The sequence below is a fragment of the Notamacropus eugenii genome, chromosome 5 (genome assembly GCF_028372415.1).
Source record: "Notamacropus eugenii isolate mMacEug1 chromosome 5, mMacEug1.pri_v2, whole genome shotgun sequence".
NCBI lineage: Eukaryota > Metazoa > Chordata > Mammalia > Diprotodontia > Macropodidae > Notamacropus > Notamacropus eugenii.
Window position 1 is genome coordinate 399,789,262 of NC_092876.1, and position 27,568 is coordinate 399,816,829.

Consider the following 27,568-nt stretch of genomic DNA (forward strand, 5'->3'; position numbering starts at 1 on the left):
TATATATGATATATCAGTCTATATATATGTACGTACATAAGTGTATATGGTATATGTGTAAATATGTTTGTATATGTGGTATATGCCGTATATATGGTAGATATCAGTGTATAGATATGTGTGTATACATGCATGTGTATATGAAGTGTGCATGTTATGGGTATATATGTGTGTATACATGTGTGTGCATGCATGTATGTGGCACATACTGGTATAGAAATATGTGTGTTCATATTTTTGATGCATGCATGTGTGTGGGCATACACACATACCCATATGTGTATATGGTATATTGTACATATGTATTTGTGTGGGTACATATGTGTTTTGTATGTGTGCATGTATAAATGGTATATGCATGTGTACATATATGTGTATATGTAAGATCAAATTCATAGAGACCGAGAACTAGACCTGAGATTTCACTAGTATAGGGAACTCCCAGGTGAGAATACTCTTTCTGTCAATACATCTTGACCCTTTTTCTGCAACCTAATAGTGCTGCCTACAACTTGAAAGCTGAGGGGACCTGCCCAGGGTCACAGAACCAGTATGTTTCAGAGGCAGGGCTAGATAGAACTCGGGTCTTCCTGGCTCTCTAAGCTGCCTCTCTTGAAGACCAGCTCTTTGTGCACTCGCCACACTGCTTGTCTCAAGTTCATTTTTGCAATCAAATTGAGATTCACATGGTGAAAACCACATTAATATGTGAAAAGCACCTTAATTTCCCCAGAGCCTCCTTTTTGACAGCCACATTCTCTTTGGAAGAAAAAGAAATGATAAGCTCTGCTGGTGCAGAGTTGAAGCTGCTTTTTAAAAGCTAGTGATTAGGTCATCACTGGTGTTCAGCTTACTGTCTTTTCCCTTTTTGAAGAGTTTCCTGTATGGGCACTTCGGTGGTGTGGGCTGTTGTATACATGCCAACTTGTATTAAATCTCCCGTCAATTAAACCTTATAAATATTTCATCACTAACTGCTGATGTGTAAACAGATATGTTCAGGCCTCTTTGGCTTATGCCCATCTATTCATCACAAAGTTGTCGTCTCATTTATCTGACTCAGGAAATCATCGTCATCTTTGTTTTTGCTCTTATGCACACATTATTTGACAAAGTGTTTCTTTTTAAAAGTATGTCATTTACAATTCTTTTTTTTCCCTTGTTCTTTGTGCATTGAGATGTTCTTTTGTTGACATTCAAGCTCATAATGAAAAAAGGAAATTGACATTAAAAAAACAAAACAACAAATATGTGGTATTAGAATGTTGCCCTTAGAGTTAAGAGACCTATGGCTGAATCATGCCTGTGACACAGAGAAGCTATTTCCTCCTGGACTAGTCACTTAACTTCTTATAACTTAAAAACACTTTATGTTGTTCAGTTGTGACCCTTTGTGACCCCATCTGGGTTTTTCTTGGCAAAGATCTTAGAGTGGTTTGCCATTTTTTTCTCCACCTTACTTTACAAATGAGGAAACTGAGGCAAACAAGGTTAAGAACTCATGAAGTTGAATCTCACTCTATTTACTGAGCCACCTAATGCCCCAAAGTCATTATGTAGGAAACTTATAACAATTTCCTCATCTGTAAAATGGAAATAGCCTACCTTATAGGATCATTATGAGGAAAAGCACTTAGTAAATCTGAAAGTTCTTTATCAGTGTGAATTGTCATAATTCACCTAAAGTGCTTATCCGAGAAAGGAAATCTGTTTCCAGACCAGTGGATCAATCAAGAAGCCACATGACCAGTATGTGTAGGAAGGGATAGTTGAACCCAGGTCTTTTGGGCTTTGAGACTAGTTCTCTACTACACTGCCTTCTGAGTACCTAAAGAGCAGGAAAATAAATCTAGTTTGGCATCAGCATAGTAAGACTAGTTAGCATGTAGTAATAGTACAAAGTGGGTTTTCAATGGGAAATCCTCTCACCATAGTAGGCACTTAATAAGTACTTCCTTGATGGATCCTAGTCTTCCTTGGGTTTAAGTCCTTTTAGGTCCATTTTCTTCCATCCCTTTACCCTTCTCACATCCATGTGTTATCTCCCATTTCCTCCACCCACTTTCCATTCATTAACATGGAAGATTTGGGAGATTTTATGGAACCAGCCAAAGTTAGACACCACAGCAGCAAAGTCAGGTACTTTGATAATGGAGAAACAGGTACCAAGTTCTTTCTCCTTCCCTTCTCCCTGTTTTCTCAAGGTCACTAAGCAATATCAATATATTTTGAATTCTTCCAAAAAAAGAGTTACGTGAGATCGCTTTTTGACCGTGTCTCTTGAGATACATTAAAGTCTAGATAATTATAACAGTAACGACAGTAAGAAAATCTATATATTATGTGCCAATAAGCACGCACGCACACACACACACAGAGTACTCCTATTTTGAAACACATTCTCTTTTTGGCAGTGGATTTAATTTGTTATTGTGCTTTGCTTTGGTTCATGATAATGTAATTTTGAATTACTTGACTACAAATCAAATGACAAAAAAGTATGGGTAAAGCATGCTGAGTGGTGGTGGAAAGCTGTGTTCATTTACATGTGTTCATTTACATCAAGTAACAAAATGATTTTAAAATAATTGTTTATAATTTACTGTAATTTCTCTAATATTGCAAATGTAGCTTAAATACAGTAATTGTAAGCAGATAGCATTTTATTTTGAAATAAAAAATTTGATCCTTTCATCTCAATTGTCTTTTCCTTATGGATAAAAAAAACCAAAACTCACTCCACATTAATTGTCATAGCTTGGTCCTTTGAGGTATTCTTAAATTCTGGTACTATCTAACATTTAACCCTGAATCAACTATGTATGGATTGTCAAAGATTGAGTGAACTTGTGTTATTGATTACTTCTTATCATGTCCCTTGCCTCCCTTAGATTCCCACACCCTTTCCCCAACTAAGCTCTGTGTGGAGCTATTAGCAGTAGATTCATGGTTCTCAATTTCTTTGAAATCTAATTTTTTAAGAAGTTCTGCTGCTGTGTAAATGAATTAATTTTTTTAAATCATAAGATAACTGATTTAAGGGACAAATATAATGTTCTGGAGATAAATAAAAATAATATAACTTTTAATACAATGACTATACTTGTGGTCAGCAAGGTATGGGTTTTGAGTTGTTTTTCTGGTAGCGTTGATGGGTTGACAAAGATCCATTAACATATTCTCCCATCCCCATTGTGGCCATTGTGAAGCTTTTGGGAATATGGGAACAAAGGCAGTTGCTGAGACTTAGGTTTGAGCAGGTCTCTCTAACCAATGAGTTTTGCCCTAGCTCTTTCAGTTTTGTTTTCTGGTTGACAGCAGCTTCATTGATGAATCAGGCTCCTCATTCCTTTATAAAATGAGCTTTTTTTTTTTTTTTAATCTCTAGGTATGTTTTGGTTTTGTTTTTTATAGTGGTTATTGCCTGTCAAGTGGAAATGCCCCAGATATTGAATATTCTAAATCATGACCAAGTAACCCAGAAAAAGAGACCTCATGTAACTGTGAAGATAACTCACAAAATCTTGGGACCTTAGAAAAAAGAGAATTTGCCATGCCTTTAGTATGAACCCAGGAGACAAACCATTCATTTTTTTTTTTTTGGATTACTTAAAATACATTTACATTTACTTGTTTCTAAGATGAAACCTATCCCTTAAAATATCTGAATAGTTATGGTTTTCCCCTGAGTCTTCTCATCTCCCATTTTCTCAAGTCAAATCTTGACATTTCCCTAGGTTCATTTCAAGTGAGTGCCAACACCTGAACTAAATGGTGTCCATGATATTGACCTTGAGGACATACAAGATGCCAGGTGACTCCTGCATCACCAAAGATGGACAGATTTGATTTTGCTTCATTCAGCAGATGTTTATTAAGAACTTGCTGGGTGCAGAATATTGGGCTAATAGGCACTGATGAGACATGATCTACCCTTCACCTTCAGGGGCCTTCATCTGACAGGAGGAAAAGACAGACAGAGAGACATAGTCAGAGAGAGAACTTCAGCTTAGTGTGCTCAGTAGAGGCATAGACAAAAAAGCTGTGTCAAATCTCATGGGAAAGAGGTCAATATAGAATAGATCAGGAAAATCTTCCTGGAGTAAGGGGTGTCTGTCTTGCCAGTGTTTGAGTATTAGGTGTATTCTGATTCTTGGCCGTTGGTCATCTATGTAAAGCCTAAGCAGTAGCTCTGTTTTAGTTTTGATTAGCTAAAGCATCCCCATTGACTTTTCTTAGTTTTTTCCTGATTTATTCTTTAGCTGTTAGAGCCAAGGAGTTAATTTTCCTTGTCATAATGTTTAAGCTGACACTCAAGTGTTACTTTATTTTACCTTTTAAGGTAATCAGAACTGACCTTGTAGGTAAAGTAGGTAAGCTTTCTCTTTTTTTGGCGAGATGTGGCGGGCTTGTCTATATTGTCAAAAGTCTCAAAGTGATTTATATTTTTCTTATTTAGAGACACTTTTTCAGGAATCTTGGGTCTATTCTGGCTTATGCTTTCTTAGGGACTGCCGTCTCCTGTTTCATTATTGGGTAAGTGAGACTTTCTTATAGAACTGAGTGAATGTGTTTTTTCAGAAATGCTGTAAAATACATGTGAGTCCAAAAAAAGCCCAGTATTTGTGATTTTAGTGATAACTATAGTTATAATGATCTAAAATGTGAAATTTAGCTTTACTTAGATGAGAAATTCTGGTAAATTCAGAATTATTTTATCTAATTTTAATGATTTTAATTAATTATTTAATTAGTTTGATTAACTCTCTCAAAGTTTTAGGCACTTTAAATAAACTGGTTAATAGTCATATCTTCATGAAAACTCACTGGACAATTTTTGGATTAAGTATGCTGTTGGTGTAGTGGAAACAAAGATACTTTGACAGGGAAAATAATGGAAAGTTAATTTCTGACCTGTTGTAGTTCAGAGTTTGTCATGTCAGATAGTTTTGTGTTTTTTCTTTTTCTGAACAATTTGATGGCATGAGGCTCCCATTATTCCAGATAAATGGAACTGAGAGTACTTTAGTTAGTGAGCAGTGATAAAAAAATTTTTTGAAACATTAAACATTGTCTAAAAATTAGTTTTGAGAACATAGTGTGATTACTTAGGTCTTTTACTAGACCTTAAGCCACTCAGAAATTGCCTTTTTTCTTTAGCATAGACTTTCACCTTGGGTAATCCAACTCTTTCAGTTGGATTAGGATTGGTTTAACTATTAGAAAAAAATCCATTTCCTCATGAATTTGATTTGAAAACTGCCATTCTTATAATTCTACCTTAAAAGGGTCTGGTCATTTGACTTTAAAAGTCCCATCCTATAGCTCTTAAAATGCAAAAACTATTGGGAGAGATTATTAAATCCTTAACACCTTAGAATGAATGAGTTTCCCAGGTCCTTTGAGGGAGCTCTGAAGGTTTAAGATAGGGGAAAACAGTCAAAATTGGGAAGAAAGCCTTGCAAAGGGAAGCTGGATTAACTACGTCACTATTTAAGTATAGGGAAGCTGAAGTCTTATTTTATACTAAGACAGGCTCTATCCTATAGCGAAATGAGGAAGCATTGTAATACTGCCTATGTCTGTACACTATGATCTTCTCTCTGGCTGTTGCTGTTATAAGCAGCAGATTCATAAAACCAATGAGCTTTCTTGAATTCTCCAATAGTTATTTCTACACTGATATTTTATTGAGTTTATTCAAATTGGACTCTGCTCTTGGCTTTCAGACAACTGTTGGCGAAGGTTAGTATCAGGCAGCCAGCAAATAACGCACATCTCAAGTGGCCTGCCCACTTTTCCTCCTCTGTCTTCCCATTTTATTAATTTTAATTTTAAAATTAATTTATTAATTTGGTTAAATTTGTAAACTTATTAATAAATTTATAAAATTAAATTTTTTAGTTTTAAAATTAATTTTAAGATTTTCTTAGAATTCTGTGGATTTCCCATTATGTCATGGCGTGTGGCAGGTGCTTTTACCCACTTTATTCCTCAATTATGCATTTCCTCAGCATCTTCTTTAGAAACTGAAACTCTAACTTAGATAAGAGACTCCAGTGCTAATTGAAAACCTTGTCCAACAGCTGTTCTGATTGTTTTTCCATCGCTTCTTTAAAAATACAGTGTTCCAGTGACTCAGGAAAATGGCACCTACTACAAAGAGTTACCTAGTGCTAGCGTCCTTTTATTCTTTATAAGTTTTTTTAAAGTTTTGGGGTAAATGACATGCATTATTATCGACTATATTTTTATTAGCCTATTTACCATATGTCTAGTACACTGACATCTCCCTATTTTTCCCCCAAAGGGGAACCAGGTTTTCATTTAAGGATACTTTTGATTTAGACCTTTACTCATGTGATTGATTTATTCTGTGGCAAATGTTCCAAATGAGAGGGAGCAAACAGTAGGACAGTTCTCCAGTTAAAATTTGGTAGTCTTTGAGTGTTAGGTGCTTATATCGCCATTTTCTAGGACAGTGATATAAACTCAAGTAGAAATGGGGGCTACCGATAAATACACAAGGATCCCTACTGATGTCCTATTGACTTGGATTTAAAATGCAGTATTATCTATGTTTTATTGTATTTTTATTTGTCATATTAAATATTTCCCAATCACATTTTAATGTGATTCTGGCCTTACTTGGGAGTGTTGTAGGCTGTATGCAGCTCTCAGGCTTCATGTTGGATGCCTTTCTTCTAGGGTACTGGGGTAGATAATTCTATCTTCATTTTTTCTTAAACTCCCTAGGAAACCACCCTACTAATTTGATCGTTTTTTTCTTCTTACAGGAATCTCATGTATGGTGTGGTGAAGCTTATGAAGCTAGTAGGACAACTCTCTGACAAATTTTACTACACAGATTGTCTCTTGTTTGGAGCAATTATCTCTGCCACTGATCCAGGTATTTAACCCCTTGACCCTTGGCATGGGTACTCCTACCAATGCTGTTTGCAGTTACCTCCGTGCCTTATCAGATGGTCTTTCTAAATTACTATAGCCAGAAAAACCAAAAAACCATCCCTACATGGCCAGTCTTCTGGTAGTAAGCCTCTTTTTTAGTCAGGAAGCATTTATGAAGGGCTGAGTGTTGGGATACAAAACAAAAGGCAAAAACATGGTATGAGCCCTAAAAGAACTCACAGTCTAATGGGAGATACGACATGCAAACTGTGTACAACCAAGATTCATACAATTTAAATTGGGGGCAGTCTCAGAAGGAAGGCACTGATGGGGAAAATTGTCTTGCTGAGATTTGAGAAAAGCTGAGAAATAGCGGTGAAGGAGAGTCTTTCAGACCTGGAGGGCAGGCAGTAAAAAGGCTGAGTCAGGAGATGGGGTGCTGCGTGCAAGCAACAGAAGGACAGTGTTGTTGGATTGTAAGCTACATGCAGGGGAGTAAAGTGTAAGAAGATTGGAAAGAGAGAGAGTGGCAGATTTTAAAAGCCAAACAGGATTTTATATTTGATCCTGGATCAAATAGGGAGCCACTCTAGTTTACTGAATAAGATGGGGCCAACTTGCACTTGCACTTTCAGGAAAGTCACTTTGTCAGCCCAGTGAAGAGGCTTGGGGCAGGGAGACCAGTCTGAAGGGTATGGCAGTAACTCCAATGGCTGGATGGCAGCTGTGTGAGAGGATGTTGTGTATGTTCAGAAGCTTCAGCTGGACCTTGAACAGTCAACGCCTAGTCCTTTTCTCTGTAGCATCTGCCAGACAGTGTGCTCAGTTGGTCTAGCCTTGGAAAGCCCAAGGTGGCATCCACACCATTATGAGGCATTACAATAAGACCAAATTAGGATCATTCTAGTCACACCATTTTTAATATCATTCAGAAGTTGAGAACAGTACAACTGTCATGAATTCATGATTTGTGTTTTTTTTTTCATGGAGTGGCAAATGCAGTGAGAGATCAGTAGTTCTGACGCATCATTTAAAATGACATTTTTTAGCAGTGTTGGGTGACTTCTATTTCCTCCTTTTATTTTCATTTTAATTTAAGGACATTCTCAAGCATATGGTCATAGTTTGATTTTTCTCTCTGTCTCTCTGTTTTTATTTCTAGATCTCTCTCTGTCTCTATCTGTTTCTGATTCACAATGTCTCTGTCTCTATATCTTTATTTCTCTTTATCTGTCTCTGTGTGTCTATTTCTCTCTTTCCCTCTGTGTCTGTCTCCCCCCTATCCCATTTTAGTATACTTTATTTTTTTATCTTTCAGTTGTTTTATTGATGCTTTTTAAAAAATAACCACTTCTACTTATGAATAATATCCCCAATAATGTTTAGTATACTTTAATACTTAAGCAAAGTACTTGCTTTGTACAGTTAAATAAAATAAACGTTTGTCCTAGTGCTTTTCTGGTTTTTCCTATCTCTAACTTGTGGCTTTCACTCCATCCAGGAAACAGATGTTACTTTATTGTAATAATATCATGGAAATCCGACGTGCTAGTCTTGTGGACAGTGATGTGTTAAATGTCCATCATTACCTAGAGCAAATGTAATTTTATTTCCTTAAATGCTTTTTTGTCATTAATACCTGCGGTGTTTCAGCTGTGCAGAGGATAGATTTTAAAGTGGTTTGCTGCTGATTCATCTGATAGATATCCTTTCAGGCATTACTTACTTGGCCTTTTCTTAGAACCTGAAACAATTGAAACTCACACATGCACACCCCTTAGCATTTAAACCTGTGATTAAGTCCATCTGTAGAAAATGTTTATAATGAACAATTTCTTTATTGGCAACTATCAATAATGGATCTTGGTAAAGAAATAGTTTTGTAGAAGGAAAGGAAGTAGAAAGGCCTATGCCATTGTGTAATATGCTTTAGATTAAGGCCAAATAAAAACCAAACAGAGGATTTTATATTTGATCCTGGAGGTAATAGGGAAACACTCTGTTTTACTGAGTATGGAGGGGCGAACTTGCACTTCCACTTTTAGCAAAATTTACTTAATTAAAATTTAAATATGTTAATTTTTAAAATTAAATATTTATTTTATTTGCAAAGATCAGCTTTCTCTTTGCCCTTCCTCCTCTGCCCCCATGTCCTTCATTGAGAAAACAAGAAGAACAGAACCCCTGTTACAAATATGTACAGGCAAGCAAAACCAATTTTTGCATTGGTCATGTCTAAAAAATTATGTCTCCATTTACAATGAGTTTGCCACCTCTTTGTCAGTATTTGGACATTATACTTCATTGTAAGGCTTTGGTTGCTGTTTTATTGAGCAGAGTTCCCAGGTTTTCTATAAAAAAATTTTTTTTTGTTTCAATCAGCCAAGGTCTGCCTTCTCATCCCCCACCACTTTCTCCACCCCTATTGTGAACATAAGAAACACAAAACCCATTATAAACATGTAGTCAAGCCAAACAAAATTCCACACTGGTCATGTCCTAAAAATATTTATCATGTTTTATATTCTCTATCAGGAGAGGGAAGCATGTTTCATCTTCAGTCTTCTAAAATTCTGGTTTGTCATTACACTGATAAGAGTTCAGCACCATAGTATTATGTCACATTTATATACAATGACAGATTCCCATTGTTTGCCTCCTTGAAAAAAGCTATAAATATTTTCATGTCAAGATTTGAAGGAAAGCAGGAAACTGGAATTTTTTTACAGCAAGGGCTCATTTCTCAAGTATATTGAGAACTGAGTCAAATTTCTAAGAATACAAGTCATTCCCTTACCGATAAATGGTCAAAGGATATGAGTTTTCAGAAGAAGAAATCAGAGCTATTTAGTCATATAAAAAAATGCTCTAAATCTCTACTGATTAAAGAAATACAAATTAAAATACTTCTGAGGTGCCACTTCACACATATCAGATTGGCTAATAAGGCAGAAGAGGAAAATTATAAATGTTTGGAGAAGCTGTGGGAAAATTGGGGCACTAATGTACTGTTGATGGGGTTATGAACTGATCCAACCATTCTGGAGAGCAATTTGGAACTATGTCCCAAGAGCAATCAAAGTGTGCATAACCTTTGATCCAGCAACACCACTACTGGGTCTGTATCCCAAAGAGATCAAAGAAAAAGGAAAAGCACCTACAGTTACAAAAATATTTGTAGCAGCTCTTTTTGTGCTATCAAAAAATTGGATATTGGGGGGAATGCTCATCAACTGAGGCATGGCTGAACAAGTTGTGGTATATGGTTGTGATGGAATATCATTGTGCTGTAAGAAATGATGAGCAGGATGCTTTCAGAAAAAACTGGGAAGACTTATATCAACTGATGCAAAGTAAAGTGAGTAGAACCAGGAGAACATTATATACAGTAACAGAAATATTTATAGGATGATCAACTGTGAATGACTTAGTTGCCCTCAGCAATACAAGGATCCAAGACAATTCTGAAGGACTTGTGATGAAAAATGCTATAGGCTTGAAAGAACTGATAGGCTGAATGCGGATTGAAACATAATTTTTTACTTTCTTTTTCTTGGTGTTTTTTTGTCTGTGTTTTCTTTTGCAACATGGCTAATAAGGAAATATGTTTTCATGACTGCACATGTATAATCTATATCAAATTGCTTGCTTTTCCAAGGAGGGGGGCAAAAAGAAGAGGAGAAGAGAATTTGGAACTCAAAATTGAAAAAAAAAGGTTAAAAAATTTTACATATACTTGAGAAAAACATAAAAGAGAAAAATGTGTGACCTTGGTCTAAGAAGGAAAAATTTTAAAAAATTAAAAATCTTATATATAGATATATACATTTAGCATATCCTAAGAATTTGTTTTGCTTAGAACTAATCCCTCCCTTAATCTACCCTATCTCTAGTTCCCCTTCCTCCCTTCTCCTCTTTCTCACCTATTTCCTTGTTTTTCCATTTCCCTATGTTTCTGTGCCAAATTATGTTTGCATATATTCTTCCTTTTTTTGACTGGTTTAGGTGAGAACGAGGTTCAAGCTGCTTCACACACACCTCTTTTCCTCCTTGTTTGTATACGTATGTCTCTATGCACAAGCAAGGACATTTATCTTTTTCTGTGTTTGTGTCATAGGCCTCTTTTGTTGTTGTTGTGTTTGTCCTTCATTCTTGAAGAGGACCATGACATCAAGATGATGACATGACTTGCAGTTGACTTTGATTTGAGTGAGGGGTTGCTGTGCAAAGTCATCAACCTCACTTTCTTCTTCTGAGCCATCTGGGTCCAGTGGCCTGATATTCATTGGGACAACTGGAGATGACCCAGGATGCAATGGGAGACCCTGGCCCTTTCTGGCTAAGGTCTTATCACATTCTCACTTTAAGTAAGATACACCCATTCAATGAATAGGCTTCTTTAAGTAGTTACTCAAGGGATGGTCCCTTTAATAAAATATATATATATATATATATATATATATATATATATATATATATATATATATATATATATATATATCAAACTGGGAGGAGAAGATCCTCAGGCTTCCTGGGTGAAAGAGAAACAGTAACTATTTATTAATTACATTCGCTCTGTGCTGGGTGGGTGGGGACTTGTTGTCTAGTCTATGAGCTCCAGAGTGAATTGGATTTAAGACTTGATCTTTGAGCAAGAAATATAGGCAGTAAACCCAAATGAAAAATGCAGCTTTTGGCCGTGGCGTGTACCCACGCCTGGGTAGAACACCAGAGGAGAGGAGAGGGGAGCGGAGCAGAGGCTACTCACTCACAGGTTGTGTTTGAGAGGACAGTGATATCAAGATGATGACATGACTTGCAGTTGACTTTGATTTGAGTGAGGGAGGGCTGTGCAAGTCCTCTTCTGACTGTCTGGTGAAAGCCTATAGACTCTTTCTCAGACCAATGTATTTAAATCATAAAACAAAATACATGAGATTACAAAGGAAATATATTGAATTATAGTTCTCCATCTATCCATTTGTATGTATTTAAAGTTAATGGATCTTAATCTAAGAACGGTGACTTTGGACTAAAGATTTTATGTACAGGACAGGCTTTGAAAACTCTAAGATTCCCCAAGTGAACATGTGGGCTCATTAGTAGGTGTATGCTTCTCTTGCAGGTAATGGATGTTTTTTAAAGAATATGAGCTTCTTTTCCTACTTGATTGCATTCTAAAGGTTATGAAACAGAATGATGAAACAGACAGAAGACTCAACAGAGTTTGTTTTCCATTAAAAAGAAATAATAAAGGGAAGTCATTTACCTGCCTTATGTTGGTGCTGGAGGGAAAAATTTTGTGACTTAAGAGCTCTGGAAAAGGACTTTATTATTAATGGCTTAGCCTCTTGGCTGTATCTCAGTAGTGTTCAGCATATTAAATGTGGTAGACTTGGGAAGGTCTTTTGTCTGGTCATTGAACACCCTACTAATACTTACGACCCCAATCTGGGCAGAAGCAGTCTCATGAAAATAATTAATATTCAGTGCATTCTGGGTATCTTGAACTGACATGTTAAAGTTTAGTATAATAGTATTTTAGACCTGTAGGAAAAGTTTGAGCTGGTTTAATCCCCTCATTTTATAAATGAGGAAGTTTGACCATTTGACGAGGGGAGGGGAATGTGACTTATCTAAGATCACATAGCTAATAACACAGCTAGAACTGAAAAACACATCACTCAGTTCTCAGTCTAGTGTTCTCTCCACTAATATAATACTGTCCCATGAAGAAAACAATAGCTTTTTTCTTAGCTGGGTTCAAGTCAACCACCTTTCAATTAAATTAGTTTTCTTTTTTAGACAATCCTTATAATTCTTATAAATGTGTATGTGTTGTAAAAGAGAAACGTTTAGTACAGTAACACCACCTCAGTTATTAGTCACCCAGGGGATGGTAGATAAATCATTTAACTATTAAAACAACAAAACTTTTTCATTGTAACTGCTTTTTATAGAAATCTTTCTAAAATTTATCTTAGATCTCATTCATTAAAAACTTGGATACTGAATATATTCATGACTACTCATTCTGAATATCAGTATTTATGCTGCGTTCTAGATTAGAGATGTCAAACATGTAGCTTGTGGACCTCAGCACTCTCAAGTAATGTCTCAACTAGATTAAAATATAATTGGGAAATATTTAACAAAATAAATAAAAATACAGTTAGGACACAAATAATGTTCATTTGTGACTTTCTAAGTCAATCTACAAGGATCCTTATGGATAGCCCATTTCTATTCAAGTTGGATATCAGTGCCCTAGATAATGTGAAACCTGTGGCTAATTACATATTAACCCCAGAAGATATTCATCTGCATCTCATAAAAGTGAAGTGAGGGATGTAGAGTTTTAAGATTTTCTGAACAATGTAACGTAATAGCCTTTTTCCAAAATTGTAATCATAAAATTTTAGAGCCAGAATAAATAGAAGAGACTGTTTACTTTAGCCTTCCTACTTACTGATTTTTCTTGTTGTTCACTTGTGTCACTCATGTACACATAGTAGGAGATGTATGCATTTATTCCCTTTCTTTGGTTATATTGAACTGCTCTAAATAGGTGCCACACTTTCCCTACTATGCTACTCCTAGGAATCATATTAAAGGCCAAAATCATTTTCTTGGTATTTGACCTACAGAAATCACCACTGTTTTTGGCCTGGCCTTTTCTAGTGTGCTTTCGCGTGTCAATAACATGTAATTTTTTTTTTGGTTACCAAAAAGAGCATTGGACTGGATATGTAGAAACCTAGGTTCTAGTTCTAAGGCCTTCTACAAATAAGTTGTATGAACTTGGAAAAGTCACTGAACTTACTCAACATTAAGTTACTTGGCTCCTTATTGGTAAATCAAGGGATTGAACTAAAGCTAGGTTCTTAGCCGGGGACCCATGAACATTTTAAAAGATATTTTGATAACTGTTTCAATAAAACAGGATCCATTTGTAATTCTGTGTATTTTGTTTTATTTTATGCATTTAAAATGTTCTCACAAGGGATCCATAGATTTCACCAGACTACCAAAGAGGGTCCATGACACAGAACTCCTGAACTAGATGACCATTTAAGATCATTTCTAATATGAAAATTTTATGGATTAGCTTTGTTTGTATCAGGTAAAATCTGTATTTCAGAAATGTTTGTCATCATGGATACAAGTTCAAATTTAGTCATTATTCAATCATGTCTAACTCTTTGTGGCTTCATTTGGGGGTTTCCTTGGGAAAGATACTGGAATGATTTGCCATTTCCTTCTCTAGCTCATTTTACAGATGAGGAAACTGAGGCAAACAGGGTGAAGTAACTTGGCTGGGGTCACATGGCTTGTAAGTGTCTGAGGTCAGATTTGAACTCAGGAAGAAGAGTCTTGTTGACTCCAGGGCTGGTGTTCTATCCTGTCCTATCCTCAGTGCCAGCTAGATATGAATACAATGCTACTAAATAGGGGGGGAAAAGTTTTAGTTCATACATTCAGTAGTCTGAATTACCTGTAAGCAATAGGTAAATGTGCTACACCTTTGAAAGCTGTTTAATGCTGAAATGTGCCAGTCCCTAGAAGTGTTTTGAGTGGATGGGAGAAGAGAAGGGAGGGTTTAAAGCATTGGCAAATGCAAGGTTAGTTAGTCGTTCTATTATTAATGATTTCCTGACACCTGAGCCTAGGGCATAACACTGCCAAATTTTACCAGCTTCATTAGCATCATAAAACTGATAGAGATAAGGCTGTGCTCAGAAATGAATATTCTGGGGAAAGGAACCCAGCATATTTCACACTGTCAAGGTTTGCTCTGTAATTAATCTAATCTTTTGTTGCCACACCTTATTGGGAAATACCAAAGCCACACCTTAGAAAATGCACATAGCTCAGTTGATTACATATTTTTTTTTAAAAACCTCTATAGTTATCATTGACCAAATATGGGCTCCTTTCTACTCTTTTGTCTGTTCACTATACTTCAACCCTGTGTGCCCCAGTCATAGGTGTATAACAGCTTTGATTCAGAATCTTCCCTTCTTTCTTCTTAAGCATTTGGGCTGTAGAATATAGGTTGCTCCGTGTACTGATCCATCAATGTTTCCTTGTCCTCTAAAAGTTTTTGACAGATCTATTTCCCCCTCTTTCTAATACTTCTCTTTTAGCCCTGGAACTATTGCCTTTGTGGTCTTGCTTTCAACCACATCCTTCAGAGATCCAGTCAACAAGTAACTTAGACCCACCCACAACTCTTAAGTGATAGCAAGCAGCTATGGAAATGAACTTGCTGGTAATACAGGAATACATCTCAAGGATCATATACTGTGAACAGGTGGGCTTTATACCAGGAATGCAGGGCTGGTTCAGTATTAGGAAAGCTATCACTGATCATAATCAATAACAAAGTCAAAAGAAATGATATGATTATCTCAATAAATGCAGAAAAAACTTTTGACAAGATACAACACTCATTCCTGTCTAAAACGCTAAAAAGCATAGGAGTAAATGGAGCTTTCCTTAAAATTATAAGTAGTATCTGTTTAAAATCATCAGAAGGAATTATCTGTAGTGATGATAAGCTAGTAAGATCAGGGGTGAAGCAAGAATGCCCATTATCATCACTATTATTCAATATTGTACTAGAGATAAGAGAAGAAAAAAATTGAAAGAATTAAAATAGACAATGAGAAAATAAAAGTTATCACTCTTTGCAGATGATATGATGATCTGCTTATTGAATCAACTAAAAAACTAGTTGAAATAATTAATAACTTTAGCAAAGTAGTGGAATATAAAATAAACCCACTTAAATCATCAGCATTTCTGATCAAAAAATCATTAGCATTACCAGCAAAGTCCAGCATGCTGTAAGAGATAGAGAAATTCCATTTTAAGTAAATGTAGACAACATAAAATATTGGAAGTCTATCTCCAAGACAAACTTAGGACCTATATGAAAACAAGTATAAAACACTTTTTCCAAAAATAAAGTCAGGCGTGAACAAATGGAAAAATATTAATGTTCATGGATAAGGTGAGCCAACATAATAAAAATGACAATTCTAACTAAATTAATTTGCCTATTCAGTACCATACCAATCAGACTGCCAAAATATATCTTAGAGAGCTAGAAAAATTAATAAAATTCACCTGGAATGAATTTACTACACAAGTGTAGGCCAAGGACACTTTTTCCTCTGGATTACAAAGCTGTATATTTACTGCTTCACATTTCATTATCCTCTTGCCTTCATGTAAGTATTATTTCTCCCTTGACTCTCCCCAAATATCACTTGCTCACTTTTCCCCATCTTAGATATCTTGCTTTCTTTTGTCTTTTGGGGTAGACATGATTCTTCATGGCTTTATGGTATCTTTTTTTTTTTTTTATCTTTGCCTCCTCAGCACTGAACATCATGCCTTGAACATAGTTAATGTTTTATTATTGAATTGTGTGATCATCTTTTTTTCTCTTTCCACATAGTTAATGTTTTATTATTGAATTGTGTGATCATCTTTTTTTCTCTTTCCTTTTCTGGCCCAGTTAGCAGTCTTGAGAATGCATTCATATCTCCTACTATAGTTAGGCAACTAAGTGGTTCAGTAGATAGAGAGCCAGGCTTGAATTCAGGAAACCTGAGTTAAAATCAGGCCTCAGATACTTACTAGCTGTGTGACCCTGGGCAAATCATTTCACCTCTTCCTGCCTCAGTTTCCTTATCTGTTACATGGGGATAATAATCACACCTACCTTGCAGGGTTATGAGAATCAAATGAGGTACTCATTGTAAAGTGCTTCATGCAGGGCTTAATATAACGTATGTTAGACGCTATATAAAATTAGTTATTATATATAGTCATTTTTACTTACGTATGTCTGACTCTTTGTGACTCTATTTGGGGTTTTCCTGGCACAGATACTGCCCTTTCCTTTTCCAGCTCATTTTACAGAGGAGGAAACTGAGGCAAACAAGGTTAAGTGACTTGCCCACGGTCACACAGTTAGTGTCCAAGGCCATATTTGAACTCCGCCTTCCTGACTCCAGGCCCAGCCCTCTATCTACTGTGCCACCTCGCTACCCCCATAGAAAGAATACTGGCTCTAGAGTCAGACGTTCTTAAGTTGTTTCAGTCGTGTCTGATTCTTTGTGATCCCATTTGAGGTTTTTTTGGCAGATATACTAGAGTAGTTTTCCATTTCCTTCTCCAGCTCATTTTACAGAGGAGGAAACTGAGGCAAATAGGGTTAAGTGACTTGCCCAGAACCATATAGCTAGTAAGTGTCTGAGGCCACATTTGATCTCAGGAAGATGAGTTTTCCCAGTTCTAAGCCCAGTTCTCTATCCACTGCGTCACCTTGCTGTTTATTATTACACAAAGATTAAGGAAGAAACATGAGTTTTTTCACAGCTTCCTTTGACTCATCAGCAGACTTGGTCCTAGGATTGGAGCTGATTTTTGCCCAAGACTACCTTACTTGTTAGTTTCTATCCTTATCCGTTACAACAGAGGAGAAAGTTTAGAGTCCATGTTGTTAGAAAGCTTCCATACTATTACTTCTTATATTTTGAGGTATATAGTACACTTTTTTTTTTCAAGTTATACACTGTCCCTTGTTTCTCACTATAAAGTAATGATCACAATGGACTGTTGTTTTTCCATACCAGTTAAAACCCCTTCAGTGAGAGTTTCTGTGCCCTCAGAATGGTTTGAAAGGAAGAGCTTGTCTGACCTTCCAGTACCCCTACGAACTTCTGTCTTTTTAAAAAACATAGAATTAAGTAATTTTTCGTTTTAAGCATTCACTTCCATAAGATTTTGAGTTTTTAATTTTCTCTCCTACTTTCTCATCTCCACCTCCCCAAGATAGCTTGCAGTCTGATACAGGCTCTACTTATACATTCATATTAAACATATTTTCACATTAGTCACTATCTAAATTTTGAATTAGAATTAATAGGAGGAATCACCAGAAAGAAGAAATAAAACAGTAAAAGAATAGGAGAGCGAATAGTATGCCTCCATCTGCATTCAGACTCTAAAGTTCTTTCTCTGGATATGGATAGCATTTTCCATTGTGAATTTTTTGGAGTTGGCTTAGATCCTTGAAATGGTGAGAAGAGGCATAGACTTGTGTCTTGTAAAACCTGTGTGAAAGAGTGAGGCCGAGGCCCTCAGCAGATAATTCCTAGAGGCCTTTCTCTTCTCAGTTGAGTTTCATTTTAATCCTTCCTTCAATGCCCTTCCTGTCCTCTACTTCCAGTGTTTGGTGCTTTTTTATTAGTATCCTCTTTCTGCTTTTCTTTCTTTGTTTTTACTCTTTTTCTTTACAGAAATGTAATCTTTTGTCCAAATGGACCCCATCTAAGTCTGTCTTTCCACCCATTGCCCAAGATCATAAATCTACTTCTGCATAGAGATGACAAGCAACTTATGACATGGTCCATAAAATTTAACAAGTTCTTTCTTAAAGTGAGATAGATTTTAACTCAGTTTAATTTCCAGTCATTTGAATCTTATTCAGTGCCATACCAATCAAACTGCCAAAAAATATCTTAGAGAGCTAGAAAAATTAATTTTTTCTTGAGCAGCGAGACTAATCTGTCTTCTAGGTAAAAGTCCTTAAAATATTTTCAGTATTGTGATCATGTCATTTCTTCCCCATCTCCATCTTGTCTTTACACTAAACAACCTCAGTCTCTTCAGTTATTCTTATGATAAAGATTTGGGACCCCTCATCTTCTAGGTCGTTCACCTAGATGTACTTCTATTGGTCATGTCCCTCCTTAAATGTGGCTGTGAGAACTAAGCATGATAATCCAGATTTAATTGACTAGCACAGGGTACAATGGAACCCGGCCTTCCTTTGTTCTGGTTTCTTCCATATATTAACATCTGTAATCTCACTAATTTATAGATGCTTCCTTCAGCAGTACCCATTGCTAACCCTCTGCACTGTCACATCCTTCAAGTCCTGCCAGCGGTCTACAAGTATTTATTAAGTACCTGCTTTGTGCCAAGCACCGTGCTAAGCCCAGGATAGAAGAAATGCAAAACCATTGCCCCTGCCCTGATGAAGCCTACAGCTGGGGACTTCTTTCAGATCAGGGGTATCAATTTCAAATAGAAAAGGGGGCCACCAACCTAGACATAATAATTCCAGTGGGCTACATGTTGACTTAGAAAACCTCATATTAGCATTATCTATGTTTTAAGGTATTTTAATTTATTTTGTTAAATAGTTCCCTCTTACATTTTAATCTGGTTCAGGCCCCACTCGGTAGTGTTGTGGGCTACATGTTTGATTCCTCTGGACTAGGTCTATTTACATTATGTGGAAGTTAGTGGCTGTCCATCTACTATCCATTGCTGTCACTTCATGACCAGCTTTGTATTCTTCTCTAGTCATACCTCTTTCTCACAGTAAATTTACCTGCTTCTAGTGCATTTTTGTTCTTATTGTTGGTAATATCAAAACCCAACCTGGTCCTTTTGGTGAGCCGCAAAGACTGTGGTATTCTTTTATTTGAAGTCATAAAGAATCATTCAAAGAAAATGAGGGACAGCTAGGTGGCACAGTAGATAGAGTTCTGGTCCTGGAGTCAAGAAGACTGTTCTTTCTGAGTTCAAATCTGGCCTCAGACATTTACTAGCTGTATGACCCTGAGCAAGGCACTTCACTGTTTGCCTCAGTTTCCTCATCTGTAAAATGATCTGGAGAAGAAAGTGGCAAACTGCTATAGTGTCTTTGCCAAGAAAATCCTAAATGGGGTCATAGAGAGTCAGACACGACTGAAAAATGACTAAACAGCAGCAGCAGCTCTCTTTGTGTCAGGGAGAAGTTTAGTATTAGGAAATGCACTGTGCGCAGTTTCCCGAGTAGTCTAGTTTACTCTGTCCTCCTGTGCCCTCAAGGACCTACAGGTTTCTTTCCCCCGCCCAGTTTCCTTTATATAATTAGTCTGTCATATAGTGATAGGAGACTTGCAAAGGACTATTTATACATTCTCATTCATCTTCCCAACGACTCCGTCAGGTAGATAATCTTATTATCCCCATTTTACAGACAAAGGAGACTAAGGCTCAGAGAGATTAAATAACTTGTCCAAGATAACACAGACAATTAGTTTCAGAGGAAGTATGTGGACTCATATCTTTCTGTCTCTATGTTCAGCATTCATTTCACTACCCTATTATGTCTTCATGGAAAAACTTATTGATATTGCTATGACTCAGTTCTGCCTGTAGGGATATTAGTTCTTTAACATTTGCAAAGTTTTATATATTTGCAAAGTTTTGTATACCCTATTAATTTTGAATCTTGCCACAAACCTGTGAGGTAGGTACTATAAGAATTATTGTAATCCCATTTAACAGATGAGAAAACTGAAGTTCAAGATGGTTCAGTGACTTTTCCTGTTGTCACCAGCTAGGAAGTGTGGGATTTGAGGTCTCCTGACTCCCAGGTTGAATGTTCAATTTCTTGGTCATCGGATAAGAACCTTTCTCACATTTGGAGTATTAACAGTTAATATTTGTAGACTGTCAAAGAACTCTTTCCTTTTCTACCTTTTTGTCACATTCACTACAGCAGTAGAGAACCATGTTATATTTTTCTTTGTTTCAGGGAATGCCAGGGGCAATTTCCTTCCCAAAATTTATTCCTAGGAATTAGGCCACAGTTGGAGGGAAACCAGTTATATGCCTGTTTATGGTCCTTTCTAAAGCTGATTAGCTTAACTCTAGACCTGCCCTTAATCATTGGGATTTACCAAATTAATCCAGTTGGGAGATCATCTGGGTCCTTTGTTTTTACTGCCGTCTCTCCTTTACCTCCTACTCTGTAGCTTTTTCCCTGTTTTTAAGTAGGATAATTCACCTCAGACACTTGACACTCGCTAGCTCTGTGACCTTGGGCAAATTACTTAACCCCAATTGCCTCATCCTGGGTCATCTCCAGTCATCCTGATGAATATCTGGTCACTGGATTCAGATGACTCTGGAGAAGAAGTGAGGCTGGTGACCTGCACAGCCCTCCCTCACTCAAAAACAAAGTCAAGTGCACGTCATGTCATTATTTCTCCAATGGCATGGTTGTCTTTGGTAACAAAGGACAAACACACACAGGCCCTAAGTAGAATAATTGAAGATCCTTGATCTAAGCTGTCATCAGCCCATAGCTGTTGTTCTGACTTTCTTGGCTTCCAAATGGCCCTTGGTGTTTTGTGCAGCATGTTTGTTTCTGATATCTTTGCTACTTCATTTGCTAGCAAGATGTGGAGAGTCTGCTCTCAGCAGCTTATCTTTTTAGATACCCATTCTTTGTCAAATATTCTTTCACTTGCAGTCTGTTAGTATACCTCCACATTCCCTACCTCACCTCTTATTAGTCATTCAGTAAACGAGCATTTATCCAGTGCTTAATTGGTGCCAAATGCTGAGCAGTTGACCACTGAGGCCTCAGATGAGCATAGCATGATTGCTTACTACTCTCTGGAGTGTTGGTCCATAGACTCCTCCACCTTACCCTATTTTTACTTTTTTGCCATGGCCACTGCAGTGTCAGAGTAACATCAATACTCAGAATTATCTATGTTCTTTGTTGGCCTTGCATAGCTCTGATGGGCACCTCTGGAGAATCAGTTCACCATACACCTAGTGCCCTAGTCTGCCTATACTTTGTTGAACTTTATTCCTCTTTCTTGGTGCGCACAAATTTTATTTCCTCTGAACTTCTTATTCTATTGTCCATATTTTGGTCTTTAAGTGCATCAGAGAAAATTTTCAAGACTGACTTTTTCTTTTCTCTATCTCATTCTGGAGTTTTTGTCTTGTGAAATGTTCTTCAAGGCTTGGCCTTGTTAATGCTTATTAACACTTCCTTATCGTTATAGAAATACAATAGAGTTTAACAGGTACAACAAATGAAAAGCAGTATGAACCTGAGAGCTCTTAGGTACTTCTTGGCCGTTAAGCTATGGTATGATCAGTGTAGGAAACTTGCCAGAATCACAGAATTTGAGAATTGTGGAAGGGACCTCAGTAGCCAACTAGTGCAACCCATACCCAAAAGAAATCTCTGCCACATCTCCAACAAGGGATCATCCAGCCCCCATTTAAAGACCTCCAAGAAGAGGGAACCGAACACTGCTCCTGGCAACTCATTCCATTTTTGGAGAGTCCTAATTTTTATGAAGTTCTTTATGTCAAGCCTAACTTTGCCTCATTGAGTTAGGTAGCACAATGGATAGAGCACCAGCCCTGGAGTCAGAAGGATCTGTCTTTGATTCTTATTGACCTCAAATCAAGAAAGAATAAGTACAACAGAAAGAAAAGAAAAATTGCATTGCCACATAGCAAATGGAGGTAAGACAGAAAAGGAGCTTTAACCCACCCAGGGATACCCCTTTGCCCCAGAAGCCCAAAGCAGTTCTTCCCTATCCCCACTTGAAAGCTGCCAAGGAAGAGAGATCTATGACATCTGTTTAAACCCTTTGTATGTATGCTCAGTTCTGGTTCACCAGCAGGCAATTAAAAAAAGATCTTTATTGTGCAGGAAACCAACAGGAAATAGGATGACTACACATGCTCTGAAATGGGAGGGAGGCCCCTCTATTCTGCATTTCAGGAAGCCATGTGTGTGGTCAAGGCAGCAGAGTATATTGTGCAAGAAACAAGTCCTGAGTCCTCATGGGCTAGTCTTCCTATTATACTTTTCTCTTTCTCCTTTTTTGGGGGCCAGCTTTATTGCTGGCTCCCCTCTCTTCCTCAGATTGACTCCCATGGGAACTGGGGTAGGGGAGATGGGCACAATCCTTACAATAAATATACATATCTAGCAAAACAAATGGACAGCTTTGTGGTGCAGGGGATAGAGCACTAGTCATGGAATCAGAAAGACTCATCTTCATGAATTCAAACCTGGCCTCAGACACTTACTAGCTTTGTGACTCAGGACAAATTGTTTCATCCTATTTGCCTAAGTTCCTTATCTATAAAATGAGCTGGAAGAGGAAATGGCAAACCACTAGAGCATCTTTGCCTAGAAAACCCCAGATGGAGTCATGGGGAGTCAGACATGACTGAAATGACTGAACAGAAGCAAAAGAAATCCATGTGTCCAAAAATGTCTCTTTCTACACCCTCACCTTGCCGTGAGGATGAGTAGTCTGCTTCATCACAGATCTTCTGGAGATGGACTCACTCTTCAGAATAATTGGAATAATGATAAATAATAATGGAGAGAAGATAAAACTTTTATCTTGTTTCTGTTTTCTCTACCAAGGAGAGTGAACCTGGTGATCAAAGGACAGTTTTGATGTCAGAGAGATAAATAGGGAGATAGAGTACCTTCGGTCCTTGATAAAGTCAAGTCTTCTAGTCCAGATGAATTGCAACCAATGGTAGTGAAACAACTGTCAGATGTAATTGCTGAGTATTGTCACTGATCTTGGAAAGATCTTGGATAATGAGAAAGGTGCTAAAGGATTGGAGAAGAGTAGGTGTCCCTAGGTTCAAAGAAGAACATGAACTTTGTCAGCTATAGGCCAGTGAATTTAATTTCAATTCCTTATAAACTTCTAGAATGTTATTAAATTAGAACTGGTTAATGAGTATGTGGAAAAGGAAGGCAGTGACCAGAGAACCAACATGACCAAACCAATCTCATTTCCATTTTTGACAGAATTGCCAGGTTGGTTGGTCACCGTAAATTTCTATCAAAGTTTTATCAAAATTTTAGCATATCATTTAATAAAGTCTCTCATGCTATTCTTGTGGAAAAGATGGATTGATGTGGGCCAGATAGTACAATTAATAAGTTTTGGAACTGGTTGACCTGGTGTAGTTATTAAATGTTGAATATCAGCTTGAAAGGTGGTCTCCACTGGAGTGCCATAGAGATCTTTGCTTGTTTCTGTGATGTTTAGTGTCTTTGTTCATGAGTTGGATAAAGGTGGAATAGATGATACAGTTTATAAATTTGTTTTTGTTTGTTAATTCTCTGTGCCCTCATTTGGAGTTTTCTGGAGTGGTTTGGCATTTCCTTCTCCAGCTCATTTTACAGATGAGGAACCAAGGCAAACAGATTAATTGCCCAGGCTCACAGCTAGTAAACTAGTAAGAAATCAGATTTGATCTCATGAAGATAAGTCCAATTCCAAGCCCAGTGCTCCATCTACTACGCCACCTAACTGCCCTTATAAAATTTGTCGATGATGCAAATCTGGGAAGTACATAGAGAATTTTTTAAGATCTTAGTAGGCTAGAACAATGAACCGTATCTACTTAAATGATATGTAATAAGGATAAATGTAAATTATTAACACTTGTATTCCAAAAAATAATTTCACAAATGCGAATTGAGGGCTTATTGTTAGAGAGTAGTTCATCTGAAGAAGATATGGGGCTTTTATTGAGCTGCAAGTTTAGTAGGAGTCACGAAGTGTAATATGGCAACTAAGAAAGCCTATGCTACCTTAAGCTAAGTTAAGAAAGGCAGAGGGTCCAGGACTAGGGAGGTGATAAGTCTTTCTGTACTCTGTCCTGGTTAGACCACATTTGGAGTGCTGGGTTCAGTTCTGAATGCCAGTTATATTTTAGGAAGCACATTTATAAACTGTAAAGCATCCAAAGAAAGGCATTCAGGAGGGCACTCAGTCTATGCATATTGAATACCTATTGAAGGTATTGTAGCATTTCTAGCCTAGAGATGAGAAGGCTAAAACAGAGGACTGAGTGATATCTCTCTTCAGATATTTTAAGGGCTAGTTCACAGTAAAGGTATTACATATGTTTTCTTTGATTCCAGAGGATAGAACTAGGGGAAGAGGGTAGAAGGTGAAAATCAGCAAATGAGACAAAGTAAGAAAAATTTTCTCAACTATCACAGCTGACCAAAAGTAAATAGAATGTTGTGGGATGTGGTTGGTTTCCTTCCCCCATGCCCTATTGGTGTTCTTTTGGCAAAGCACGGATGGCTATTTGCTGATTATGTACTAGAAAGAATTTTTATTCAGCTTGAACCAGACTAATTGACCTCTGAGGTCCCTCTTCCACCTCTGAGATTCTGGGTTTTCAATGCTGCCATTTACTATTCCATCCTTTTTTCCATTGTTGGAAAAAATGAACCTTTATAATCAGTGAAGAAGACACAAGAGCATAGTTTCCCTCTATCCCATCTGTTGAGGGTCAGGTTCAGAAGGAAACATAGGAGCTAAAAATCTGAAAAAAGGCTTTAATATCCGGGCAGATGGGTCTCTGCTTGACAAACTTGGGGAGTGAAAAGCTTACAATCTAAGGCTAAGATTGGAAACCTGAACAATACCATCAAGTCAACAGGAGAAACACAAGGATGAAATTCAAGTGTGTCCATTTTTCGTTTTGGCTAGCCTGTTAGGGTATTTGGAGGAAGAATGATGTTTTGGGATTACAATCCTTGTCCTTCATTATAATGATAATTTAGAATAGATGGTTTGTTACCATTAGTATATATAGTTAGCATCATAGAAGCATAGAATTACAAGAGACCTTAGGGAACATCTAGCCTAAACTGTCCATTTACAGACATGGAAACGAAAGCCTAAACGTATCATGATTTTCCCAATGACTGCAAAGAGTGATGGATTTGGTTTCAGAGGATCTGGGTTCAGATCTTTCCTTTGCCACTGGCTACAATCACTGAGTCATTCAGAGCTTCACTTTCTTCATTTGAAAATGAAACATGAAAGCCTAAGTCACATGTAGTGGGAAGAACATGCTGAATGGGTGGAACTGGAAGGGTGGAGCTGGGAGGGAGTTGATGAGAGCAGTTAGAGTGGAGGGAGAGAGAGGACACAGGCAGGCACAGCTAGTGTTGTGAGTGTTTGCTTGTGGGAAGGCCCCAGAAGCAGGGTGGGGTAGGGGGTAGGTTTGGGAATGACTTTGTCGCCTGCAGTGCAAATGTGTATTGACTTCTTGACTACTATGATAGATTTGGCTTTCTAGTGTTGGGATTTGGCTTTCTGGTGTCTGAATAAATGTTTTTCTTCTGCCTTCTATATGGAGAGTCTGTTATACTTTGTGATTCAGAACTATGCCGGCATATTCATAGTCATCGTTGCTGCTGTGAATATTGCCTTGGCAATAGATACAGATGGTTAAGGTCCCTTCAAGCTCTAAATCCATAATCCTGGGAATCAAAGAAGATAATGGCAGATCTAGGATGAAAACACATATCCCCTGACTCCCAGCCTGTTGCTCTGTCCCCTTGGACCTACCAAGTTACATTCACCTGAGTAGGTCTTAGAATTCTTTTTTTGTTTTTTCCAGTTGACTGTAGAAAGTCAGTATGTAGGAAAAGTCTACCTCTTTAGTACCTCTTGACACAATAAAAAAAAAAAACTTACAGCAAAGAAAAAAACCCATCCTCCTAATTTCATGGTTAGTGTTAATAGAAATCTCTTATTTTCCAATTAGTTATTTCTTTTCTCAGCTTGGTGACAGCAGACCCAATTAGATTCAGTTTCAGCTAAAGATAATAAATAATGAGAAAGAAAGCTCCAAGTCCATGCTTTACCTGCCCCAAACTGCTAAATATCCAGTTTGTTTGAACAACAATTCACAGATATTTTGAATTGGATCATTTTTCATATTCCTTCCCTTTCCATACTCCCCAGCTCCTAACAGTGCTGCAGAGTGGTGTAGGGAAAGAAACCCTAAATGAGAGCTAATTTTGCCAAGTGCTCTGCCAATAGCTCATTTTATACTTTCAACAATCCTCAAAAGTAGGTGTTGTTATTATCCACATTTTACAGAGGGTTGGCATTAAGTGGACTTGCCCAGCATCACACAGCCAGTAACTGAGACTAGCATTGAACTGGGGTATTCCTGATTTCACAGGCCTGGCATTTGTTGCCCGGAGTCATCCTTGACTTTAAGTCCCAACTTTGCCATTGACTATGTGACTTTGTGTACATAACTCACTCTGTCTCTCTAAGGCCTTAGTTTCTTCATTTGTAAGGTAAAAGGGTTGTACTATAAGATCTTTTAAGGTTCATCCCAGCTGTATGATTCTCTGATACTCTTGTAATGCTTTAAAATGAGTCAATTAAAATTTTGTTTTAAGAATTTTGTGAATACCTTCAGAGACAGTACTGTTGGATAATACACTTGGATATTAGTGAAGATTTAGAGGGCAAAGCTTCTCTTGAGAAGTTAAGTGACAGGTAGAATGACTTACTAGTTAACTGTCCATAAATTCAGGACAAGTTCTAAATAGTTTGGTGGCTGCACTGTGGATGGATAGAGCACTGACCCTGGAGGCACAGTGGCCTGAGATCTAATTTGGCTTCACACATTTCCTAGCTGAATAACTCTAGGTAAGTCATTTCAATTCAATTTATTCAATTTATTAAGCACCTCCTTTGTACCAGGCATAATGCTAAGTCACTTAGCTACTCCATGATTCAGTTTCCTCATCTGTAAAATATACATAATAATAACACCAGGGCAGCTAAGTGACTCAGGTATCGGTACGTGGTGTGGTGGATAGCACCAGTTTTGGAGTCAGGAGGACTTAAATTTACATATGGCCTCAGATACTTCCTATCAGGGGTGGAGAACCTGTAGCCTTGAGGACACAGGTGGCCCTCTAGGTCCTCAAGTGTGACCCTTGGACTGAATCCATACTTCACAGAAT

The 27,568-nt window shown here is 37.4% G+C and overlaps 1 protein-coding gene across 1 annotated transcript in view; it reads left to right on the forward strand.

The window, feature by feature from the left end:
• Nucleotides 1–27,568, forward strand: part of SLC9A7 (solute carrier family 9 member A7) — a 193,283-nt gene that overhangs the window by 90,919 nt on the left and 74,796 nt on the right. The window contains exons 4-5 of the mRNA XM_072614549.1: nucleotides 4,460–4,536; nucleotides 6,798–6,910. Coding sequence (XP_072470650.1) covers nucleotides 4,460–4,536; nucleotides 6,798–6,910 — 190 coding nt within the window. The remainder of the gene's footprint in view (nucleotides 1–4,459; nucleotides 4,537–6,797; nucleotides 6,911–27,568) is intronic.